Raw genomic sequence first — 17550 nt, 5'->3', positions numbered from 1 at the left:
GCAAAAAAAAAAAGCTCAGAAACTGAATGGAGACCAGTCTTCTATGGGAGACCAGTCTTCTATGTGAACTAGTCTATACTGGAAAGCTAAGGCTCCGGGGGAGTCAGCCAGACAGTCATTGTTAACGGTGGGAGCCTGCTCCTCCTCCTTGTACACTTCGGAGAGTTTACTGATCTCCTAGTGGGAACATGCTAATCAGTTCCATGGGAATCATTGATTCACCTTGAATAAACTGCGAGAGAAGGGACGACAAGAGACATGCAGAGGCAGAAGAAATTTTCTCATATACTCAAAACCTGAATGAATCTGTTTTTTTCCGTGGATAATTCTGTGTTTGCTGGTAGATCCTGGTATTTTCCAGCTTACCAGACAAATGAAGATGGAGAGCATGTATAATATTTATCAGACAGCGATATGGTCTTCAAGGGGTTCAGTTGGCACTGAATAAGGTGACCAGACAGCAAATGTGAAAAATGGGGAGGGGGGTAGGCGGTAATAGGAGCCTATATAACAAAAAACCCCAAAAATCGGGGACTGCCCCTATAAAATCGGGACATCTGGTCACCCTAGGACTGAACCTAATGTAACAAAGAACAAGATTGGTCTCTGTTGTGCACAAATCTTTTAGCTGAAGCCTATCTCAGGAAATTGGTTTCAGCCAAAATGACCCCAGCAGTAGAGCTCTCTGTACTGTGTGCTGCACTCTGCTTATCAGATACTGGGCTGAGGTTGCATGAGGTGAAAGTCAAAGCAAAGTTTAGATCTGGATCTATACCAATGACTGATGTTGACTAGGAAGCCAAAGGTCCCTATGGAAAGACAAAGGGAAGACTAGAAGGGGAAAACTCAAGTCAGGATACAGGGAGGAGCCATGGGGTCCAGATCCCCTACTCAGAGCAGTGAGCAGCAGATGGCATGGTGCACAGCTGATTGCTGCTAGAGAAGGTCACAGGCAGGAAGAGATGCATTCTGATTCCACGGTCCCCCACCTCCTTCCTCAGGTCACATCCCCCAATGGAAAGGGACAGGGGGAGCACTGCCTGGGAATACATGACTCCGATTCAACCAGGAAGCATGGCACAAACCGCGGTCAGGCCAGGGGAAGCAGATCTTTGTTGGGGCGGGAGGCAAAGGTGAAAGTAAGCCGTTACGCCCTGGTACGGTGTACCGGTAAGAGCCGGTGCGCAGTACCAGGACCGGCTTTCTGAGAGGGCAATTTAAAGCCCTGGGGTAGTGGCGGCAGGGCTACAGCGGGGATTTAAAGGGCCCCGGAGCTCCAGCCGCTGCTATCCCCCCACCCCTCCGGGGCCCTTTAAATCCCAGCCTGAGCCCTGCTGCCCGAGCCCCGGGGTAGTGGCGGCGGGGCTCTGGTGGGGATTTAAAGGGCCCCGGAGCAGTAGTGGCGGCTGGAGCTCCAGGGCCCTTTAAATCCCGGCCTGAGCGCTGCTGCCCGAGCCCTGGGGTAGCGGCGGCGGGGCTTCAGAGGGGATTTAAAGGGCCGGGACAGTAGCAGCGGCTGGAGCCCCAAGCCCTTTAAATCCCCGCCTGAGCCCTGCTGCCCGAGCCCTGGGGTGGGGTGGGGGGCTCTGGCGGGGATTTAAAGAGCCCCGAAGCTCCAGCCACCCCTACTGTCCCAGCCCTTTAAATCCCCGCCGGAGCCCTGCTGCCAAAGCCCTGGGGTAGTGACGGTGGGGCTCCGACGGGCATTTAAAGGGCCGGGGCAGTAGCGGTGGCTGGAGCCTCGGGGCCTTTTAAATCCCTGATGGAGCCCGGCCACCGCTACCCCAGGGCTCAGGCAGCAGGGCTCTGGCGGGGATTTAAAGGGCCCCGGAGCTCCAGCCCCCGCTACCCTCCCGGGGCCCTTTAAATCCCCGCCTTAGCCCTGCTGCTGAAGCCCTAGGGTAGCGGCGGCGGGGCTCCGGAGGGGATTTAAAGGGCCAGGACAGTAGCGGCGGCTGGAGCCCCAAGCCCTTTAAATCCCCGCCTGAGCCCTGCTGCCTGAGCCCTGGGGTAGGGGCGGGGGCTCTGGTGGGGATTTAAAGAGCCCCGGAGCTCCAGCCAGCCCTACTGCCCCGGCCCTTTAAATCCCCACCGGAGCCCTGCTGCCAAAGCCCTGGAGTAGCGGCGGTGGGGCTCCAGCGGGCGTTTAAAGGTCCGGGGTGGTAGTGGCGCTGGAGCCCCAGGGCCATTTAAATCCCTGATGGAGCCCGGCCACCGCTACCCCAGGCCTCGGGCAGCAGGGCTCAGGCGGGGATTTAAAGGGCTCTGGGCTCCTGCAGCTGCTACCACAGTGGAGCCCCAGGCCCTTTAAAGCTCTGCCAGAGCCCTGGGGTAGTGGTGGCAGCCGGGAGCCCCCAGGGCTCCTCAGTGATTTAAAGGGCCCGGGGCTCCGCTGCGATAGTGGCAGCTGGAGCCCTGAGCCCTTTAAATCACCCCCAAGCCCCAGGGCTCCCAGTCGCCTCTGCAGCTGGTAGCTCGGGGGTGATTTAAAGGGCCCCGGGCTTCCAGCCGCCACTACCGCAGCTGGAGCCCTGGCCCTTTAAATCAAGATTTAAAGGGCCCAGGGATATAATGCCCTGCCTCTTCCGGTTGAGGCCACACCCCCTGCTCAGGACTCTGGTGTACTGGTAAGTCCTCTAACTTACTTTCACCCCTGGCGGGGGGAGGAGTGGTGCTCACATGCTAAGATTTGTATTGACTCTGACTCAGTACACTTTTAATCCACCCTTAGAAGAAAGGTTTCTTTGGCTGTTCTGTAACATACTGCTACGAAGCCCCCTGCCTGCCTATGCAGAAGGAATTCAAATGTCCCCTGTGCTGTGAACACAGGTCCCCAAAAGGAAACAAACGTCCTCAAATGTAAAGAGATTGAACTTTCCAACCACAGAACTCAGACAGGCACTGCTAGAGGGGTGACTTAGAGGCCTAAGCCATTTCTGTCCTTGTCCTGCCAAAGGAGAGCAATTGGGTTCCATACAGTTTACTGCATGTGGGTCTTTTACAGGAGACCTGAAAACCCGAGACCTTGTCTCTTTTGTGCAGATACTAAAGTTCCTGGAGGCACTTTTCAGAAGTGTCAGAGTTTGCTCTGATTTCTGCCACCAAAATTTCTCCTCTTCCCGGCAGTGTTGTGCTGGTTGCTTCCCTCCACCCCAGAGGTGGCTGCATTTTAATAGTGCTGTATGTATATAGCTTGGGTAGCGCTTTGGGATTCCTTAGGATTCAGTATGCTGGAGAGAGAGAAATTGTTATAGAAAATCACTTTGCATTTTCTATATATCAGATGTTGCTGCTAATATGATAGACATGGTATGAGTTTAAAAGCTGCCTGTTTAGCATCTCTCTCCTTTCTGCCTTTCAGTTCTTGGTAATCTCTTTCTTCCTATCTAATCTTATTATACTGGCACCCATCACCCTAATATCAGAGCATCTTCCAAGAGTAAGAAAGACAACAATATCTTTCTCTTCCGCCCCTATAGCCAAGAGATAAGCTCAAATACAGAGGAGTTGGAGTGTTGGTGTGTGCTAAGATACTATTGCAGGAAAGTTGGGTGAGGGGAGATGGATATCCAAATTCTGCATGGCAGATTGTCCCAATAAAAAAAAAAAACAGTAAATGTCTGGAGGTGGTAGCTTGGCGTCCTCAATGTGCAGGGACGTTAGTGTGGGGGTGTTTGTACACCTGAATATCAGTAATATAGAGCATGCCTGGAGGAAGGCAGATGATTTCATCCTGCTTTTGCTGTCAGAACGTAGTTCCTATGAATTACCATCAGGCTGATCAACTTTAAAAATCCTTTTTGCTACGACACACGCTGTAGAACCATGATACTTCATATACACAGCAAATAGCATAGCGGTTTGCAGATGCTGAAGGGAAAAAAAAAAATCAATGGAGTGTTGAACTACCAGAACCCACGGAAACAGATCCTGTTGGTCGTCAACAGAATAGACACTGCAGGGACAAGACTCTTCCTCCCTCATTCCCGGCTGTTTGGGAAGTTACCTGGCGTGGGGCAAGTGTTTAACTTGGGATTCGGGTTGAACCTTGTCGTTACCAGAAGAGAGGGACTGGCAGCTGAAGGAGATTCAGAGACTGGGCATATGGTGGGGGGGTAATAGAGTCGTTTAAATCCATCTCTGCTGGGAGAAATCCCTCTCGTTTTCACGGCCATTGCTCCCAAATTACAGCCGCTCTATAGAGGGTGGCATTAGAGCCTTTTCAGGATTGACTGGAGCTGTAAGGAGTTGTGGGGAGGACTTTGCAACAGAATCCTACAAAAATATCCAGCAGGTGATTTAGCCAAAGATGTGATAATCGTGCCCACTGGGTGTGGTCCTGTATTCTTGCATGAGTTGCTGTTTGGAAGGCTGATGGATTTATGGTGCAGTGGGGTTTAGTGCTGCAGGAGGCCACTTTGAACTTTTCCGCAGGTGACGCTGAACCCAGAGCCCTGCCACCACAACTGGGACGCTGCTGGCTTTGTTCCTCTTCTGATTTGCCTCCTCTGTCATGTTTGCCAGGATCTTCATCCCCAAGAAACACCGGCAGCGCTTTGATGAAGTGGTGTCCCAGAGCCTGATCAGCAAACTCTGCCGGTCAAAGAGTGAGCAGCACACCAACCGGCTGAGGCGCAGCCGCAGCGAAGACCACCAGGAGCGGCTGCTAGTGTCGACCAGGGCAAGCTCGGTGCCTCGGAGCCACGAGGAAGCCAGCAAGGGTTTGCGGAAGACAACTTCTCTGATCACCAGCAGTGTGGGATCAGGGGCTGCCCGCAGGTAACGTCCTTCCTTTAATTTTCAAATGCAAAGCTGGTTGGTCTTTAGTATAACAAAGCTTGGTTATTGTGAAGGAGCAGGTGCACTGTAATGGGGAAAAGGGAAGAGATTAAAAACAGGACTTCGGTGGCTCATAGCAAGTGAATTTAGTATAGAAATGAGACTGAATTGTGGCCTTTTTGTAACCATCTCCCCTTTGAACTCTGAGAAAGTTTGGGCTCCACGTCACAGCTCAGGCCCATCTCCTGGTAGATCCTTTCATTTCAGTTGGTTTTCTAAAGTTGTTTCAATGAATTCTTTCTGGGAAAGAGGGCGTGCTCTGCTAGGGGTTGTGGAATTCCTTCCTGCATGGCCCAGGTCTGATGCGACGTAGGTCCCCATTGTAGGCTGCATGCACAGTGTTCAGTTTCTCAGAGCATATGCTGGATTGTATGATTGCTGGGAACTCCTCAGCACTATCTATGGGAGGCCACTAGAAGCTGTAGCAGAAATTGGGGGAAGGGATGAGAGGTGTGAAACACCCATTTCCATGGCCCCATGTGGCTAGACCTCAGAATACTTGGAGGCCTCAAGGAGCCTGTTTGAACCGTTCCCCAGTGACTAGTAAGATATGTGTTCCCTTCCCTTCCCCCCCCCGATCTCATTTCATACTTCACAAAAGAATGTGCTGGCTTCTTTTTTTCATTGTCATCACAGCTGGTGAATCCTCCTACGGGACTGACTGTAAAGCCATCATGAGATGCTTAAATTGCTTACACGCCTACCAGAATCTTACTGATGGGCACAAGCACAGAACAAATCCTTCTGCAGGCAGGATTCCCCACGAGTTGGGACCAGGCCGTTTCCTCCCCAGGTGTAGAGGAGCCTCCCGCACCCCTCTCGTAGTCCAGAGTCTCCCCTCTTGAGTTACTTTGACTCCCCTCCTTATCTACGTCAGTGACTGGACCTCCCCCTGGTTGAGAAGGGCTGGATGTGGCTCTCTCCAGAGCTTATGAATGCTATGCCTAAAGTGTCCAGAAGTGTCTACAGATTGACCCAAGCTACTGTCTCTCTGGGTCCCAGCACATCACCACCATGGCACTCTCAGTTTCTGCCAGGCCAGAGCGAGGAATTGAGTTCAAATCTCAGGCTTATGCTAACTGTAATTAGATGTGCCATAGTAACACCAGAATGCTGGGCCAGTTCAGACCATTCAGCATTTTCAATAAAAAACTGTCTCATTTTAATACAAAAGCATGAAAAGCCCCATCCTGCCCTGGCCGTGGGAGCCACCGGATTAGGATTGCCTAATTACAAAGAGAATGTTGCAGGCAGAGTGGAATGAGGGTGATCCCTTGGTACCTCCCAAGGGGGGTCATAACACAGATTCTCCCTTGCTCTTGCACCCTTGTTGTATTTCACAGAATCAGCAAACTAAATTCTGCCCCGATTTACACCAGGTACACCTTTATGGAAGTCAGGGCGGAGTTTGGTGCACAGAAGCCAGAGACGGAACTAATCAAAACTCCGTGCAGTCCCTCTCCCTGCCAGCACAGGATCAGTCCTTATAACAAGCTTTCCAGAGCTGTATCCAGTCTAGTTTTAAGTGGCCCAAGTGAGAGGGCTTCCATCATTTCCCTGACACAATTCCACAGTCTAAAAAACCTCCTGAGGGGAAGATTTTTTTTTTAATGCTCACCCCAAATTTTCCTTGCTCATTTAGTCTTAGTATCACCTCAAGTAATTCTTCCCCCCTATTGTTTGCATCTTTAGGTAACCATGTCTGTGTGTCTTCAGGTTAAGAATATAGTATTTCTGCTAAACTGCACCATTATACATTTGTTAATTAATGACTTAGAAAGGAAATTTCCAAAGGAGAGCAGGAGTGGGTGTTCTGACTCTCCTTCCAAGACCTGAGCAGCTCTTGCTGCTGCTGTCATCCCTTCCTCTCTCCTCAGTCCCCCATCTGCTCTGTGCCAAAAGCTCTCATGTTAATGCACGCTAAGCTTTAGCTTTCAGAAAGTTTCATTTGGAACTTTCTTAAAATTTAGCAGAAAACATATCAGGCTTAGTATTCTTGTTCTGTATTTCATTGTAATGATTTTAATAGATTATAATAAGTTTAGGCTTTAACAGTGGTTGGCAATTTTAAATAGATTTATGTTTAAAAAATAAACCTGCATTTAATTTAAACCAAAAACTCTGATTTAAATTTAAAAAATCTAATTTAAATTTTAAAAAAATCTGAATTTTTTTATTTAAAAAAAATAAATCAATTTGTATCCACCTTAAGTAGGGGGCGCCCAATTCAGTGCTAGTGAAATCCAGTGTGAAAAAGGTCCAAAACGTGCCATGATGGAGGAAGGGAATATGAAACAGGAACCAAAAGCTTGTTAGGTTTTGATTTTTGATTTTCCACCTGCAGAACTGTTCGAGTTTACAAAGGCAGCAAAAGCTTTGGCTTCACGTTACGTGGACATGCCCCCGTGTGGATTGAGTCCATTCTGCCTGGTAAGGAAACCTGACATTACCAGGTGACATTGAGCTTTACACCCAAGATCTATTCTGAATGGCTGCCAGAAACATTATTTGTTTTTATTACTTTAGCGTAAACTCTCAGCCCTTTGATGCTGTCAAGCTGCTTTGCCCCAGAGTATCTTTATGAATTGGACCTTTTCTAATGAAGTCATTCTTCCAATAGACTAACTTCCCTCTAAGCAGAGGTCCCCTGTAACTGTAACCATATCCACAATCTGCATGTTACTTTGTCAGCAGCCTTAATGCATCCCACACTAAAAGACCAGTACAGCTAAGTGACCTATTTCATTTCCTCGTATATTTAGGCAGCCCAGCTGAGAAGGCTGCTCTCAAAGCTGGAGACCGAATCTTATTTCTCAATGGGCTGGATATGAGGTGAGATGCTGGCTGTTAAAACTGTATCTTCAAAATGGCTTAAATGATGCTGCTTAATAGGCAGCAAGTTTAAAACAAACATAAGTACTTCTTCACACAATGCACAGTCAACCTGTGGGACTCATTGCTGGGGGATGTTGTGAAGGCCAAAAGCATAAATGGATTAAAAAAAGATAAGTTCATGGAGGATGGGTCCATCAGTGGCTATTAGCCAAGATAGTCATGGATGTAACCCCATGCTTAGAGTGTCCCTAAACCTCTGACTGCCAGAAGCTGGGACTGGATAGCAGGGGATGGCTTACTCAATAAGTACTGTGTTCTGTTCTTGCCCTCTGAAGCGTCTGGTACTGGCCACTGTCGGAAGACAGGATACTGGGCTAGATGGACCATTGGTCTGACCCAGTGTGGCCATTTTTTTAATGAGAACCCAGGATAGTGTGAAATAGCCAAGCACAGCTGTCTTCATGAACATGAGAGGTGTGCAAGTTTGTGAGGAAGGATATGGTAGGTATGTGCACTAAGTGGCTACTTACGTAAGGTCTGAGGTGCTTTTGTGCAAGGGGTGTGTGTGTGTGTGTGTAACATATATATGCAGGCATAGATGTCTCTGCAGTGATCCTGGCCTCATGCAAATGTTTTATTTTAATATTATCATTTCTGTAAGATTAGTATTCCAGACTCTTGTCTTCCATTCCCTTTGTTTATTTACAGTTCATTCTGCCAATAGCCATGCATAATGCGTGAAATAATATAAACAATACAGCTCTTAAATGTAACAATCCTGGAACCTCTGACTCGAATCAGTGTCAATTCAGTTCCATGTGTTACATAGTGTGGAAGGGGCAAGGTACAAACCAATCCATGGATCACCCCTGGAACAGGATCCTGAGCATAAAACTACACAGACAGTAGTATTTCCATCCAGAACTACTTTTCTCCACCTACTATTTGCACTAACAAGGATTATAAAAAAACAAAGCAGTCCAACCCCACCAAATCTTGGCTCGCTCTGTGTCCCATTATACAATGACAGTAGCATTTATTCTAGGGCTAAATCTTACTGAACAATAAGCAGAAGTGAAGTGCTAGAACAGTCTGCATGGTAAAAGAGTGATTAATATTTAAAGGTTAAACATCTAATGCCACTTTGGCTGGTTCCTGAGTTCTCGGTTTTAAGCTGATTCAGCAAACTTTTGGCTGAAGCAGCATCCCCAGAAAACAGCTGAGACTATTTGTAGATTACCCTCTGAGCCTGCATTTTGGCAGACAATGTCTCAGGTCTGCTTGTACTTTATCCAAAATGGCAATACCATCAGCAGGAAAAATGTGTTTCGTCCTCACTTTGGATCTTCTCTTTATGTAGAAAGAGAAGTGGGAGACAAGGCTCTGTGAAAGTGTATCATGTTAGATGGAAAGATCAGTTAAGGAGTGTGTCAGCATGAGCTGCAGAAGTAACTTCATCATTAGCCACAACAGACTCCTTGACTCCCTCCATATACATGCTCTGTACTTATTCTATGCTGCAGGCATGGCCAAGAACATCCCATAAATGTTCTACAATGAGATCCACTGTTAGATTCTGTTCTGCATGGGATAGATGTAACCATGAGCAGAATCTGCTCCTACATCTCTAATGCAGAGCTGCAGCCCAGGAAGACTACAGCTAGAGTACCATACTCTACCTCAGTCTGAGCAGCATGCTGAATTTATAGTCTCAGTCTTAAAGATGAAGGCAGCTGTGGTCTTCTCCATTTTATACCAAGGGGTGCAGCTGTCAAACACCTGCCATTGTGCCCTGGTTTGGGTGTCCCCCCCAAACTTGTTATGTTCCTGTTAGAGGAGTCCTACTTTTCTTGTCAACCCTTTCCATCCTTAGGAGACTTCAGAGATGCCCATGTCACGAATGGTGGGTGCAGTGCAGACTCTGAAAGTGTTATTTATCTGGGTTCTCTTTGTCTGGCTCTGCAGGAATTGCTCCCATGATAAGGTGGTGTCCATGCTGCAGGGCAGTGGGGCAATGCCTACCCTGGTTGTAGAAGAAGGGATGGTCCATTTTCCAGTTGGTAAGATTACTAAAGAGAAATGCACAACAGGTAGACAGAACGGAAAACCTGGAATTCACTCGTGAATTTGCCGTGTCAGTGCATGGTGGGGCTGGGGGTGGGGTGGGGATGACTATCCTTCAAACCACTAAACCTGGTGAAGGAATCTGCCAGGTTTCTCCTATGCTCCCCAACAAATTTCACATATTGGCTTCAGCCTGACACTGCTCCTGAGTTAGCCGGAGAGTCACTGGACAGTGATGAAAGGTAGTTCCTCCCGCAACAGCTGAGCATTTTTCCTCTGCAGTCAGAGTTGCTGCTGCCAGTCTTGAGGGAGCAAGCTTGGTCTCAGACACACACTGCTATCCAAGGGATCACCGTACTGCTGTTAGTTTCCTGTGCTGGCCCTTTAGAATGACCTGCATTCAAAGCCTGTGCTGTGTATATGACTAAATGAACACACCAGTGCATATGTTGCTGAATATGCAATTTTGTACCTCTTATTTAATGTAACTCTGCTGTGTTCAGAATAATTTATCCTGTGTAACTTGTGGTGAGAATGTCAGAGTCATCAGAACATATGGGGCAAATTCTAGTGTTTCACCAGAGCAACTCCATTGACTTCAGTGCAGCGGAGAGGAGAGCTTGGCCCACAATGTATAGGTGACTGAAGCTATGTCTACACTGCACTGTGGCCTATGGGGAGGTGGGTGGGGGGAGGGTATATAATTAGAGTGCACCAAAGCGCTACGCTCTAACTGCCCTGTGTGGCTGCTGCTGGTGTGAGCTAAAAGGTGCATTAACATAGTCCTCTTTCAAACAGGAGTGCAGTAACATGAACTAGATACATTTTAGTTCATGCCAGCAGCGTGCACTTGGGCCAGTTAGAGCACAGCACTGTGGTGCCTACAGTTCACGTGCCCATCATCTGTACTTTGGTGCAGTGTAGACAAGCCCTAAGTCATTTCCTAAGCCCAGGGCAGGCTTGGTCAGTATTTTGTTGGAATGCTGCCAAGAAACACCTAGCCTCAGGAAATACTATTGGGATTCCATGAATGACACTGTTCCCTTTCCCTCACTACTGAATCCATTCCAGAGCCGAGTGTTAGGGGCTTGGTGCTGCTGAAAGTGCTGTCTTTTGGATGAAAAGGAAAACTGGAATCCTGGCTACTTAATAATGAATAATAATAAATAATAATAATTAATACCTATTTCTTACATAGCACTTTGCATCAGTAGATCCCAATGCACTTTACAGTCTTTATTGGATTTATTCTCTCAGCACCCCAGTCAGGGAGGGCAGTGCTATTATCACAGATTGGGAACTGAGGCACAAAGAGGCTAAGTGACTTGTCCAAGGTCACACAGAAAGTTTGTGGCAAAGCAGGGAATTGAACCTGGGACACCTAAGCTGGTGCACCAACCACTGGACAATCCTTCCTCGCAAAAAAAAAAAAGTGTGTCTGGTTTTTAGTTCTGGTGCCTTGCCAAATGCCTACTTGGGTAATTACATTTTGTAGCCCTAAATTCCCTCTCTAGGTTCTGTTGGATACAATTTTCTTGATTTCCTGTCTCAAACGGTTGTGCAGTATTGCAATGCACTGTTAAACAGCTGCTGTGTTCCACTCCAGAGGTGGCTGTACTTCAGTGGTAGGAAAAGTACAGTGTGACTGTGGCAAAGTAATTTGACCTCTTTGTGCCTCAGTGTACCCAAGTATAACATATGAATAATATTGCACTCAAAGAGGGTGTTGCGAGGGCTAAGTACATTCATGTTTGTAAAGTGCTTTGAGATTCTCAGCAGAAGGTTCTATAGAAAAAGAAAGTATATGATTGTGTATATTTGCTATTCTTAAAAAGAATCCTTCACTTTAGAAATTATGACTCATGAGAGGACGTAAACCACATCCAAAAGAGCAGAGAAAGGTCTAAAAGTCTCTTTGTACTGATTAAATGTCAGGCCTATTGAAATAATAGAAGCTCCATGATAGTTTATTCTGTTTATATTGGGTTCAGCACATTTGAGAATGGCAAGGGTAATGATAAGCTGTGGTTCAGCCAGGGTATCTTCTTCTGAGAGCTAAAGTACCCTCTTCACCACATGGCTTTTCAGTGGCTGTAGTGTTTTTGTAAATTTAGTCTGTTAGGTCTGTTTTATTCTGAGACAAAGCTGCACATATGCTCCCTCACACATTCCTTTTAATATTGGTCTTGGTGGGTTTCCACTCAATTCACACTCTACGCTACCTCGCTGATCTGGCCTTATCAGAGTCCTTCCTACTGATAAAAATAGGATGCAGAGTCCAGGATGCCCGGGCAATCGAAGCTGCAGGTATACAGAGATCAGAGACACAAAGATTGAACCAGTTCTTGAGGTCTGTTCAGGCAAGACTCGCATTGAAGCTGATGGGAGTTTTGCCTGAGTATATGTAAAAGTGGAACAGTTAATAAAATGAGGGCAGAAAGTTTTGAGGATTGTCAGGTATAGCTATAAGGCTATGCACGTTAGGTTTTTTTTCTAGGTTTGTTTTAAAGGCTGGAGACCCTTTGGCCTTGATAGTTTGTTTCTTCTCCAAGGGAAGAAATTCCTTGTAGTTACAGGGATAGGTGTTCGCAAAAAGAAAAGGAGTACTTCTTTTTGCGGATACAGTCTAACACAGCTGCTACTCTGGAACCAGGGATAGGTGTTGGTGGACTTGAGTCCTTGTCTTTTCACAGCAGACTTGGCTGCAATCATTCCCAGCTCTTTAAATCACTTCTCCTCTTCATGCTGGAGTTCAGATTCCCCCAGAGGTATTATGGCTGAAACTGGATTCAGGTGCCTAAACCTGATGCTAAGATTCTGTGTTGCCTCCTGTTCTTTATCCATTTAATAATCTTTCCTTTGTGCCCATGTGCTGCAGATTCTGAGTCTGCTGACTCCCCAAACCCCTCCTCAGCCCTCACCTCCCTGCAGTGGGTGGCAGAGATACTTCCTTCTAGCATCAAGATCCAAGGAAGGACCTTCAATCAGCAGCTGGAACGTCTGTTGACACCACCCGAGCGCTACATCATCTGCAAATCACTAGAAGGCTTCTTCCAGCATCGGTAACTTGTTAAATGCTGTACTCCTTTAGTTGGTTGTGTTGGTGTCCCTGATTACAATCTGCTTCTTGGATCAAAGCACTGAGTCTCGGTATTGATGGCAGATGACAGAACAAGGAGAAATGGTCTCAAGTTGCAGTGGGGGAGGTCTAGGTTGGATATTAGGAAAAACTATTTCACTAGCAAGGGGGTGAAGCACTGGAATGGGTTACCTAGGGAGGTGGTGGAATCTCCTTCCTTAGAGGTTTTTAAGGCCCCGCTTGACAAAGCCCTGGCTGGGATGATTTAGTTGGGGTTGGTCCTGCTTTGAGCAGAGGGTTGGACTAGATGATCTCCTGAGGTCTCTTCCAACCCTAATCCTCTATGATTCTATGATTGGAACAGACATCAGCTTTACTGACCATATCAGCATTACCTAGATACCTGCACTGTACTGATTATGGGGATTAAGGACTTGATCCTGTAAGATGCTGAGCACCCTCAATGCCCACTGACTTCACTTAGAGTTGAAGTCACTCAGCACTTTGTAGGATCAAGCCCAAAACTTTGTTCTTTCCCGTTATGCCTGGTCCCAGAGTAAACCTGGGATGGATTTGTTGAGTTGTTATAAGGCTTTGAAGGGATCTTTCCAGAACAGTAAAGGATTCAACTGAGATTTCCTTACTTTCTTGGCTATGTTCCCCAACTATCTGCGGGGCCCTGTATCACAGTGACTGTTGCTCTGGATGAGGAGATGTGGCCATTGCTCCCATACTGAGATACTCAGGGCTGCTGTTTAAGCAGCAGCTAGAAAAGGGTGCTGGAAGGCAACATGAGGTGCAGTTTCTCTTCTCCCACAAGTGATGAGCATCCACTAGGGTACCGATCTGTATTCCATACCTACCCTGTACATATCCATCAGAGAAAGCATTGAGGTAACAGGGTGGAAAGCCCCATCTGGCCAGATGCCCAACCCACTGAGGGGTCAGGGAATCATCCAAACTTATTACCTTCTGAGATTCACCCATAATTGCCCCTTATTCCAACAAAAGTTACCTTGTTCTTTTCATGCAGCTAGGGGTCTCTGGCTGCCTGGACAGACCCTGAGCCAACAGCATGTCCTGTTCTTACAGTCAGCCCCTTTTGTTTAGTTTTCATTGCATTTTATTCCTCTTATTGCTCCTTTCAGCATTTTGGCAAATGTGTTCCCTTGGCCTTAGCACAAGAATGCCTCCCGCTGGCAAACTTTTCTTCCTGTAATTGAACACATCCTCTTCGCCCTGCTGCAGGCCTTGAAACTGATCTTATGGAGGCATTGAGAGCTTCAATAATGCACTTGTTTTCTACCCTTGACCCTTACCCTTTTTCAGACAATGCTGATAAAGCCATCATCAGGCCTGACGTTTGGATATTAGGAGTGATAATGTCCCCAGATGGGCTACTCAGGACCATCTTTCTTAGAGCCCTGGCATTCACTGGGAAAAGCAGCCTGGCTCCCCTATCCCTTCCACTGGATATTAGTTACTATGGCAAGTTTACAGGTGTAAATGCCAGTGGTCAAATCCAGAGCTCCTACCCGGAGTTAGTCAGGCAAACTCCTGCTGACGTCACTGGGAGCTTTGCCTGAATAAGGACTGAGTAGAAATGGAGTAGGGAGCGGATTGGCCCATTGATTTCACTAGGAGTTCCAAGGGAAGCTTCAGAATTTAGCTCCATGGAAGATGAGGGACTGTCCATGGTGGTATAAGCTACTAAATAAAAATGCACCAATAACAGTACTGTTCATAGCACTTCTTCATTTCTTCTTCACCTTCAGGCCGCAATGCTGCACACACTAAAATCAATGGGAGCATTACCATCACCATCAGTGAGTGCAGGATCAGGTCCCTACTTAGCAGTGTCTCAGAGCTCAGAATTCCACACCTGATTAGATACCTTTTAGCACCTTGGCGCTGGCTGAATGAGCCCTCCTTAAACACAGATTATGCTAATCCTACCCTGATTAAGCAGCATTTTGAACTCTCATGAGGCAAGAACAGTTCTGTATGGATTCCCCAATCATGCACTCCCTGACGGAGCAGAGGATGATGTATTCTGCATTTTGTTTCAATGCTGGTCATTAACAAGATGCAGTTTTGCAGCCTAGAGGCCTGATCCTAATTACATTAGGAGTTTTGTCCTTGTCTTCAGTGGCAGCAGGATTGTGCCCATAGATATTAAATGTAATGAGTCCAAGGCTTTGTCTACACTGGCAACGGAACGAGAAAACTTGTCATTCAGAGGTGTTAACCCCCCCACACACACACCTTGAAAGACAAAAGTTTTGTCGATGAAAAGCACCGGTACTCCTGCCGACAAATTTTGTCAGCGGGAGAGCTCTCTCCTGTCGACAAACAGCAGCTACACTGCACGCCTTTTAGCCGTGTCGCTGAAAGGTGCATAGTGTAGACAAAGGCTAACCCTTCATCTCCCAGGTGCTGCATTACACCTGTGGCTTGGTCCTTTGGGTACACCAGCTCTGATATACCAGCTGTAGGCCACTGCAAGAGACACGGAGTTAGACTTGGTGGACTAGTGGTCAGATCAGCTGTCACACCTCCTATGTTCTCATTTGATTTTGTTTGTGTGTAGTTTGCCAGGGTTGTTTGAAAATGAGGGACAGCAAAACAGAATTAGCTGCTCAGTTACATGGTAAAACATTGGAAGGGTCAGAACTGTACGATATAATACTGCCTGTCACCAACTGACATGCCAGACGTTATAATCCCAGCGTCTCTGTCTCTGACAATGATTGTATTGAGGACTGCAAATGGCAAGCCAGGAATATACATTGCTTCAATTCCCAGCATCCCTCAGGAGGCGAGTGCGGATGACTGGTAGACAAGACTCCCAAGTTTTGTTTTCAACTCTGCCACTCTACCCCTGGCTTCACTTTGCCCTGGGCCACTTCCTACTTACTGCCTGTCCAAATCTTACCTCTCCGTGGGGTTTCTCCTTCTTCTTCCACCTGTCTCTAGGCCTCCTCCCAGGCCCTTTCCAGTAATCTCTTCAAGCCTGCTTCCTTAGTTCAGATAGGCCTCAGCCTTAGATCTTATCTCAACCTCACACTGACCCAAGAGCAGTGCTTTTTATAGCCTAGCCATCACATGGTCCCTGAGTCACATGCCCTGGGACTGCTGTAGAACTACATTTCCCAGATTCTCTTGCTTTAAAGAGACAAGTACCGGTGCCATGCCAAATGGGCTGGCAGTGCCTGCTTATAAAGGGCCCAGTACAATTACACAGACAAATAAGAGACAAGCCCCTGGCTACAGGAGCTAAAATCTAAAACCTAAAATATAGGACAGAAAGTGATGAAACAAAAAGGGAGTTTTCATGGGAAGGAATACTGCAGCAAAAGTAGGTGATCATTGTCTTGCCTTCTCTTTTCACCTGTGCAGGAACATCGATACTCTTATAGTGGATGTGTACCCTGTGCTGGACACACCAGTCAAGCAGATCATTTGGCAGTTTATCTACCAGCTATTGACATATGAAGAGCAGGAGCACTGCCAGCAAAAGATTGCCAGGTTCCTTGGTTACAAGTTGGTGGCAGGTGAGAGGAAAGCTCCTGTACTCTGACATGTGCACGCTGTGTCTCTTGACGTCCCTGGGGATCAGGACTTGTTGCATGTTATCACATTGTCAAGAGCTGCCAAAGATTAGTGGAGGTTAGGTTAAATATCTTGTGTTGTGCTAGGGCTAGAAAAAAGTGGTGAATTCTCATTAGAAAGGGTGGCTTGCCATCCTTTCTTGAATGGGACAGAGCTCTGGGGCCTGATTCTCCCCTGCCTTGCACCTTGTATAGTCACTCACACCTGTGAAGACTGGGTGTAAAATTCTACCTGATCAGAATGGCAGTGTTGTACATCCGCTTTGCACAGGTGTAAATGACTATCCATGGTATAAGACAGTGCAGAATCAGGACCCTCAGTTTCTAGCCCTGATCATTCATGAGATATTGATGTTTAAACTTGGGACTGGTCCAGGACTAAAGGCTGCTCTTCCTGCACCTTGGACCAGTGTAATTTTGGAAGAAAACTTCACATTTTGGGGGAAAAAAAAGAAAAATATTTTTGTGGTAGGTTGTCTTAAAAAATGGTAGCTCTTTGAAGGCTGCTCAAAAGCGTAGCATGATAGAAGTCCCAGGAGTAGATGGATGGTTTAGCGGGCAGAATGCATCTGAGATAGTCAGAGGTAAATAATGGATGCAATTTCTTCCCTGATGTCACCAACATGTGGCATAAAGAAATGTCTACAATTAGGGTTCAGTTAAAATTAAGGACCATATAAAGATCACACAAAGAAAGTGAGAAACATGCTTGATTCCAGTCTCTGCCTAGGAGGCCCCTGCCTAGGAGGTTTTGTTCTGTCCCGGAGATTTAGGGTGGCATTAGCAAATCACATTGCATCCTGCAGTGAAGGAGTCCGCACCTACCTTTTCTTCCTTGTCACTAGCTGTCGTTGCTGTGGCAACATACAAACCAACTGTGGTGTGCTGTGGATTATGGGCTTCACAATCAGACAGCAAAAAGGCAGAGGGTAAATTTAGAATGAAAGGTTTTAATCTTTGTATCTAGATTTGTTAATTACTTTGACATTCCTGTGTTTTAAACCATTTACATTTTGCGGATAAGTTTATTTTAAACCCATCATGGCTAAAACTGCAGGAAGGAGTTTTCAGTTTGAAGAAGGGGAGGACTTGTTGAGGCACCCTTTTTCTTTCTTTCTTTTT

At 46.8% G+C, this 17550-nt stretch overlaps 1 protein-coding gene across 9 annotated transcripts in view; it reads left to right on the top strand.

Annotated features, from left to right (window-relative positions):
* Window positions 1-17550, top strand: part of GRID2IP (Grid2 interacting protein) — a 105129-nt gene that overhangs the window by 61775 nt on the left and 25804 nt on the right. For all 9 annotated transcript variants that reach the window (XM_074964981.1, XM_074964979.1, XM_074964983.1 and 6 more), the window contains exons 4-9: window positions 4525-4779; window positions 7184-7269; window positions 7602-7671; window positions 9640-9734; window positions 12617-12800; window positions 16217-16371. In XM_074964981.1, the coding sequence (XP_074821082.1) occupies window positions 4525-4779; window positions 7184-7269; window positions 7602-7671; window positions 9640-9734; window positions 12617-12800; window positions 16217-16371 (845 nt within the window). The remainder of the gene's footprint in view (window positions 1-4524; window positions 4780-7183; window positions 7270-7601; window positions 7672-9639; window positions 9735-12616; window positions 12801-16216; window positions 16372-17550) is intronic.

The sequence above is a fragment of the Natator depressus genome, chromosome 10, assembly GCF_965152275.1.
Source record: "Natator depressus isolate rNatDep1 chromosome 10, rNatDep2.hap1, whole genome shotgun sequence".
Classification (NCBI taxonomy): Eukaryota; Metazoa; Chordata; order Testudines; family Cheloniidae; genus Natator; species Natator depressus.
This window is presented reverse-complemented; position numbering and strand designations above follow the sequence as displayed.